Raw genomic sequence first — 8,590 nt, 5'->3', positions numbered from 1 at the left:
TACACAAATTATATTCTGATTTGTTTAATTCAAAATCTATTTATTCTATGTGTTGATACGGCAATAATTATATAATTGAATGTTTTAAATACATAAAAATACTTATATATTATTTATTACCATTAAAAAAATTTCTATTATTTCAATACAATTAATTTCACTGCACTAATATTTATGTATATTTTTCTTGATTTTTTCGTTTTTTATTTTGTACTTTTATATATATATGCAGATAGATACCCTTTAGAAAAATTTAAACATGTATGTAATAAAGGTTTTAATTAGAATAAAAAACTTCAACTTCTACTTACATATACTACATGTGTTATTTTAATAGGTTTTATGAGATGTCAATTTCCCCTTTTTCGTGTTCATTATCTCTCTCATGTACAAACATACAAAGATACTTTCCAAAGCCAAAAAAATTAGAAATATTGCTGGTAATTGTGACTAGTATATATATATTTAGATGTAATTGTAATTAATGTATAAAATGTTTCTGAGAGTTTTTAAAATATTTAATCAATATAATAAAAAATTTTATTAATTAGTATACATTTATTAATTTTATTCTTATGTTAGAATGTTAAATCGTAAAACGCCCACGATTACACTAGAAACTTTTAGAATCATTCTGTTTTAAAATCTTCATAATAAAGACATACTTTGATTTACTTAAAGAAAAAATAAATCATATAAACCAATAAGTACGCATATATATATACACAGATTTTTTGTTATCACATAAGACCGTACAATTATATGCATTTTCAGCTGTTCTTAATTTTTTCATATTTTTCAAGATTTGTCTTCTTATATATATATACAAAAAAGAGAAGGAAAATGGCAAATTTCATAAATGCTTTAAGAACAAATAAAGATACTCAAGTGTCGCTTATATAACAATAATGTGTATTAATATGCATTTTCAGCCGTTCTTAATTTTTTCATATTTTTCAAGATTTGTCTTCTTATATATATATACAAAAAAGAGAAGGAAAAATGGCAAATTTCATAAATGCTTTAAAAACAAATAAAGATACTCAAGTGTCACTTATATAACAATAATGTGTATTTATATGCATTTTCGGCTGTTCTTAATTTTTTCATATTTTTCAAGATTTGTCTTTTTATTGTATCTCTATTTATATATACAAGAATGAGATGGAAAATGGCAAATTTCATAAATGCTTTAAAAACAAAAAAAGATACTCAAGTTTCACTTATATAACAATAATGTGTATTTATATGCATTTTCGGCGCAACGGCCCGAGCCCGGACTTTTTTTCTCTCTAAGTGTCCCCTTATAGAGAAACGAAAAAAAAATAATAATTGTCACGGTCCGGAGCGGACGCAAGGGCTAAAAATTAAAAAAAATCTCTCAATGATGGTCGAACCAGAAAATAAGAACAAATAAATGTTCGATTTTAATGACCACCCAAATTTTTTCTCAATTTTTTGAGGGGTATATTTTTGTTTTATTTTTAAAATTATGGGAGGGAATAATGAAAAAAGGAGAAAAATAAAATAAACAATATTTTTAGTACTTTATTCATTTCCAAGAAACCTAAGATCCCTTGTACTCATTTCATCTATAATAATTCTATTATCATCTTCTCTGCATAATTTCACTTTATTAAATTGTATATGTCGGTTGCAACATAGATTTCTGCATCTAAATGTTCATAAAGCGAATGTCTTCTGGTATTGACATTGTTGTCCAGATAAGGTCTTATAAGAACTCTATCTCCTATTTTAAATTTTAAGAAATCATTTCTTCACATACTTCTTTGTACCATTCTATCTGCAGCAGTTTGTGTATGAATTCTAGCTGCATCATGATAAATTTTATTTAAAAAAAGGTTTGTATTATTAAGAGCATAGAGTTACTGTATTTCTTCATTGGTATTGCCATCTAGAACATCTGATAAACTTTCTTCAGCGCGTTCTTCGTCCTTAAACTCTTGTTCATGATTTTCGCTATTAATCGAATCTAGAATGCCCATGATTCTGATTCGTCCATTATGTCCCTAATGGGTCTACCAAACATTAAAGAGAATGGTGTTTGTCTCGTAGTAGAGTGTCTTAAATTATTATATGACCAGGTAACTTCTTCTCTTACCTTGGTCCATTGCCCTAAAGTATTCTTTGTCCTGAGAGTAGATGCAATCATCCACTTTATTATTTGATTGCATCGTTCTTTCTGTCCTTGTATCCATGAACATCTAGCTCTCCCCCTTACGTGTCTTATTTCATATTTCTGACATAAATCGTCGAGTACTTGATTTACAAATTCTCTACCGTTATGAGTATGAAGTATAAAACAAGGGTTAAACGTCCTAAACAATGTTTCAAAAGCATTCCCTTCACTAATACTTGATTTGACATATAGTGGTACCGTCCAACAAAATTTGGTAAAAGAATCTACAACATTTAATAACCATTTATATCCTTCATTGAGTTCGTGATATAGACGGAGATCAATCAAGTCTGCAACATATCTTTCCCTTGGATATTTTGATAAAATTATTCTAATAACTGGTCTAGTTACTAGATTTCTCTTTGATTGACATATTCCACAGCTATTCAAAACTCTCTGGATATCGTTTTTAGTTGCGTCGTAGACTTTTGTTTGCAATAATGGAAACAATCTTTCCCGCATGCCCATTTAAGACGTGGATCAATTTTAAAACGTTGCTCGTTGGTGGTAAAGAATCTTAACGATCTATATAGACCTACTTTAAATCTCACCGTGAGCTCTGTGATACCATCAATTACATCCTCAAAAAGGATAAATTTTTTTGCTTTTTTCCTAAAAGCGCCTCTTGCTTGTCTTTCAACCAACCTTGTTGGAACGATACCAGTCTGTAAAAAGACAAAAACTTCTTGTCTTTCATTGTTATCCAATTTTATTTTCATGCCCTTAAAATTAAATAATTTTTATATACAAATTACAAAGAAAAACCAACGATTTTTTTTACTTTATTTTTTACCCTTCTCAAGTAAGCATTTTCCCAGCGTCCGCTCCGGGCGGATTTTTTTTTACCCTTCTCAAGTAAGCATTTTCCCCTGCGTCCGCTCCGAACGGGGACATTCAATAATGCCAAGAAGGCCACCTTGTACTCCATAAAAAAAAACGTGTTTGAATGTAGACGGCCTTTTCATTATATTATGTGCTTTTTATAATTTATCTGTAGCAATTTTGGCGGCTTATAAACTGCCTTATACCAAATTATTAGTACCTATCATTAAAACAGATTGTGGGATTGTGCCTTACGAGGTCATGTATAGTAAAAGGACGATCCCATAAACGAAATCATGGAATGATTATGATTTTTAAAGATATCATTTATTTAAAATGCTATGACGAAGAATGTAAAGGTGGTCAAGAAATAATAACTGAAAATGTTTTAGATTGTAAGATAATAAATTTAATTTTTGAATCGGGTGCTATGTATCTATCTGCAGTCAATGAATACTTACAATCAACATGATAAGAGTGCCTTCTAGTTTGAATACGACGGGGGAGGCATAATAGAAATAGCTGCTTCCAAATATTTAAATCCATCAATCTTAAATGCGTTTACTAACAAGAAAGATCCAAAACATGTATTGAGAGGCAATACTCATGTTGTTAGTTCTCCATACGAGGATAGGGTTATAACCGTAGAAGCCTATAAAAATTCAGAACCTTATGCCTTAATAAATAATATTGAGATTATTATTAATAATGATAATAGGAAAATCTATATTAAATTTATTAAAATTAATCCGCCTGCAATCCCAAGAAGGGAATCAAAATGTGATAATCTAGAAAAAATATTATTAATTAATGAGATTACATCGAAGTATTCGGAAATAGAAATGGAATTACAGGTGAAAATAATTAGAACACAAGTAGGTGAGGTGGTGGGTATATATTTAAATTGTCATCTTATTTTAAAAAAATTTAAATGGTCTAACTTACAACTCTTTTAACGAGAAGGGTATTTTTGGAAGAAGGTGTCTAGTAAAGGCTTTAATTTAGCTATTGTAAATTCATTAAAGGATTTTTACGGCCATTCACTGACTTTGTACAAAGTGATGACATTGAAGTCTATTTAGCAAGGGCAGGGCGCAGATTTGTGACTGATATAGACCGAGTAGGGGTTATACTTATCTATGAACGATTCAAGTTTTGAAGAGAAGCTCGATACACAATCCGACCATACACCGAAGGGGATTTATTTTCAAAATGTTTCGATTTTGATTATAAGGAAGAAGATACTTATATGGCCTATTCTCTATTAAAGTCAATCTTCCCAGACCCTAATGTATTGAATTACGCAGTAATCACTATGGCTTATTGGTTGGACAGTAGGAAACCCAATGATAGTCTATTGTTTTCAGGGGGGTTGGTAGTAATGGGAAAGTCTTTTAATGCGACTTCTATCCTTAGTTTTTAAAAGTTTTTCCGATACACTAAAGTCAACTTTTTTTTTCTACCGAAAGCAACAGTGGAAAAACTGTAAATCCAGTGGTAAAGGGTCTTAAAACGATCAAAGTTGGTTTACTTTCTGAACCAGAGTCTTTTAAGTTAAAAACCGAATTTATTAAAAAACTATGTGGTTCGGACGAAATAGCAGCCCGTAATTTATACGACAATTATATAGTAAAATTTAAATTAAGAACTAATTTTGTTTTTGCCATGAACGATCTGTTTTCCTTCTCCTCAACTGATTATGCATTATGGATGCGGGTTAAGATTATACCCTTTGAAACTAAATTCGTGGAAATTCCTAAACAAAAATATGAAAAAAATAGATCTAGATCAATGTATGAAAGTAGAGAGCGATTCTAGGTATGTTTGTTCGATGTTTGCATTGCTGATAAATACACTGAGAGAATATAGAAAGATTACGATACAAATACATGAAGCATGTCAGTTGGAATTAGAGACATTAAAAAATGTGGAAGATGAAATTAAATCTTGGTTGGAAAAACATGTAGTATATAGACCAGGTTTTGTTTTGAGTAAGAAAGAGCTCTTTAATAGATATGAAGATAATAATACAGAGAGATTATATTTGACCAAAGAACAACGCGAAAAATTATCGGTAGTTAATAGGCATATAGATGAAATAAATAAAGAGCTAAAAGGTGAAGTTGCTAAACAAAATTAGTAATTGATGGAGTACTGTGGTATCCAGGGCTAACTACCCCGGTGAGTAAATACAACTCTAAAATATTTCTAGTATAACTATCTTTATTTATTTTATTTGTTGTTCATAGCTCCTTTAGCTTGTTTAGTCTCTTCTTATCTCATCTGTCTCCTTTTTTGTGCCCTTCACTTGTGAGATTTTATTTATTGTAGTTTTTGTAGAAAATTCTATGATAGTTTTGACAGGGAATGAAATAAATTAAATTTTGAAGACTAACAGTCCACAACATCCTGCCTCCTCTCAAAGCTTTAACTGTTTCATGTGAAACCATCCTGTTAGTTTATTTAATTTGTACCATAATCCATTCTTCCCCTTCTGATTTGCCCTGTATGGACAAGTAAATTTTTTATCGAGTTTATTTGTAGAGAAGTTTCTCACATAAACTAAGCACCGATTTTAAGTTCATAATTATGTGTTTTCTTTTGATCTTACTTTTTCTTATTATATCAATATAGGCGCTACTTCATTTCCTTGCCCTTCCTAGAAAAAAATTTATTTAGAAGAAATTTTATTTATTCAAATTTACAAAGTTCTAAAATTTTTATATAAGCACACCTATAATCATCATTATTGAAATGATTGATATTTTTTTTTCCCAAGCGAATTCTTTTAGAAATAAATTTATCCTATGCCTTTTAAGCCCCATTCTCAATCTATATTCATTCTTCAAATGGGACCACAAATTTTCTATATTATTTGTGTGGTCTCCTTCTGCATTTATAAACCCAAGCGAATGATTTACTATGTAATGTTCACTCCCAAAATTTCTAGAGGCTGAAGGATAAGAAGGATATCCATAAGTAATTATAATAGAGCCACGTTTTACTCTGCGTCTAAAAAACTCTTCAATAGTATCATAATGTAGATTCGGAAATTTAAAAACAAATTCTCTACAGTTACCCTCTAAGATGCCGCCTATAATCCATTATATTCCAGGCATGGAATCCAAAGTTGAAGAAGGATTGGATACAATTACCCCGTTGCATATGGTGGTTTCATCAAATTGTACACGAACAGAAGTTCCTTCAATTTGGTAGCTATCTTCGCATTTGGAGCAATGACTTCCATCACTGTATCCTCAATTTAATATATAAATTTTCACATATTTTGCAAAGATCTATTGCTTGGTAAGTAGTATAATTAAATACCTAGCAATAGAATGCTTTAAGGATTGCGCAAATTGAACGCTTATCCCTTTAAAAATCGCACAATTTTTAAGTGAGCTCTTCGAACTACACTTTTTATTAATACAACGATAAGCTTTAGCGTCAATGTAACCGGAATATTCACTAATGTTCATAAGAACAGTATGTTCTGATGTCGAACAATGTCTGCAAGCAATCGACCTTTTTAGAAGACCATTATCTAAAAAAATCAATTGCTGCATTGTTCCTAAAGCACGCCTCTTCGCAGGTATTTAGCTCCCGAATAGCCTTTAATGATTCCTCATAAAGGGATTAGAAAAATATAATTTTTTAACCGCTTAATGAGGAATCTGAAGGAGGCATTTAAAATTCTTAAATCGACAAATAATACCTTAACTTCATTTTCTTGCCCCTTCAAAAAAAAAAAATGTTTAGATTTGAAAAATAACACGATTTTGTACATTTTTATTGATGTTTTTTTAGAAGCAAGAAAATGAAGTAGCGCCCCCGGTTCTTATACGTGGGTCAACCCATTGTTCTATTTAAACACGTGTTAATATTTTTAAGAATTTGTCGGGTGAAGGATACATTAGACCCTCCACCTTTGAAGCGCTTCGATTTTTTTTCGAACCCCGAAATTGATGTGGAAAAAAAGAGATGCAAGAAAGGGACAAAAATTTCCTACTACTTTAAACATTAAAAATACAATTTAATCATATAAAATGCTTAAAATTAAATCTTAAACCAATATCTTAAAATAAAAAATTTCTACAACAAATTTAAACTAAAATCAAATTCATCTATTTTATGACAATTTTCATTTTTTACCCTTAAAATTGACAGAATTCTATGAGGACGATGAGAAAATACTGGAGAAAATAATTACATCTACTTTAAATTCAAGGTTTTGTCTATTTTGTTTTATGAATGTGTTACAGTCAAAGTGTACATTCCAGGCAATGTATACATTACCTAGTGAATGTATACATTCAACTAAGATTTGTAGTTAAAGTATTCATTGTAACTGAAATGAACACATTACCTAGTGAATGTATACATTCACGAGCTCCCTCTAGTCAAAGTGTTGTATGTTAAATCCGTAGGTTAAATCGTTAAATTTGCTAGGAAACCTTAAACCTAACCTCTTTATTCGTGATGCACTGTGTGCTGTTGAATGTTGCTCTATCTGTGCAGTTTAAGAGAGTACACACTGGCTGATTGTTGGATGGTAAGTGAGTTATTTAAATTATATGTGTCCATAGAAATTAATAATTTTTAATTATTTTACCCTAAAAATAAAATGGATAAACAACCAATGAAAGATAAGTTCTACCAGCACATTAACAATACTCCACAAAAAGCTAACGGCTTTCGTATGAATACGGAAAGATATGCTCAACTAATAAGTGATGTTAAATCCGCTAAATCAGCTCAGAAAAAAAGAAAATCGTCACTTCTGGTTACTAAAACATTATGATACAGTGTATGTGAGTAATGTGGATAAACTAATTGCACCAATAGCAGATGAAAAAGTGCTGTATTATGTTACTGTTGAAGAATTGTTTGAAGTTTTATATGAAACTCATTTATCAATTGGACATGGAGGACGAGACAGAATGAAAAAGGAGCTTAACCTTCGCTTTAAAAATATAACAGCACAAGATATTCAAATATTTTTAAATAATTGTGAAGTGTGCCTTAAAAAAAGGGCGAATGAAAAGAAAGGCTTGGTGGTTAAGCCAATGGTGTTTTCTCACTTTAATTCAAGATGTCAAGTAGATTTAATTGACTTCCAATCACAACCAGATGATAATTATAAATTTATATTGGTGTACCAGGACCACTTAACAAAGTTTGTCATTCTAAGACCCCTAAAGAATAAGACAGCATATGAAGTTGCTGATCAACTCCTTCAAATTTTTTTACTATTTGGGGCACCATCTATTTTGCAATCGGACAATGGCAGAGAATTTGTCAACCACGTCATTGATGATTTCAAAGGTCTATGGCCTGAATTAAAAATTGTGCATGGAAAGCCCCGCCACAGCCAGTCTCAAGGCAGTGTGGAGCGTGCAAATCAAGATATTGAGAATATTTTAACCGCATGGATGCAACAGAATCAAACTAGTAATTGGAGTAGAGGACTGGGTTATGTGCAGTTTATGAAAAATCGAGCCCTTCACGCTGGTATAAAGCGAAGTCCTTACGAGGCAATGTTTGGACAACCCGCCAAGGTCGGCCTTA

The 8,590-nt window shown here is 30.9% G+C and overlaps 2 protein-coding genes across 2 annotated transcripts; one reads left to right on the top strand and one right to left on the bottom strand.

Moving 5' to 3' along the window:
* Window positions 1–1,628: 1,628 nt before the first annotated feature.
* On the bottom strand, window positions 1,629–2,919 carry VNE69_08055 (putative integrase-like protein; the record flags this gene model as incomplete). Its single annotated transcript, XM_065474371.1, has 4 exons — window positions 1,629–1,776; window positions 1,891–2,010; window positions 2,049–2,596; window positions 2,752–2,919. 4 exons carry the CDS (start codon window positions 2,917–2,919, stop codon window positions 1,629–1,631), a joined length of 984 nt encoding a protein of 327 aa, XP_065330443.1.
* A 404-nt stretch (window positions 2,920–3,323) lies between these two features.
* On the top strand, window positions 3,324–5,162 carry VNE69_08054 (uncharacterized protein; the record flags this gene model as incomplete). Its single annotated transcript, XM_065474370.1, has 5 exons — window positions 3,324–3,467; window positions 3,511–3,901; window positions 4,219–4,381; window positions 4,492–4,823; window positions 4,885–5,162. 5 exons carry the CDS (start codon window positions 3,324–3,326, stop codon window positions 5,160–5,162), a joined length of 1,308 nt encoding a protein of 435 aa, XP_065330442.1.
* Window positions 5,163–8,590: the final 3,428 nt, after the last annotated feature.

Source organism: Vairimorpha necatrix, chromosome 8 (genome assembly GCF_036630325.1).
Source record: "Vairimorpha necatrix chromosome 8, complete sequence".
Classification (NCBI taxonomy): Eukaryota; Fungi; Microsporidia; family Nosematidae; genus Vairimorpha; species Vairimorpha necatrix.
This window is presented reverse-complemented; position numbering and strand designations above follow the sequence as displayed.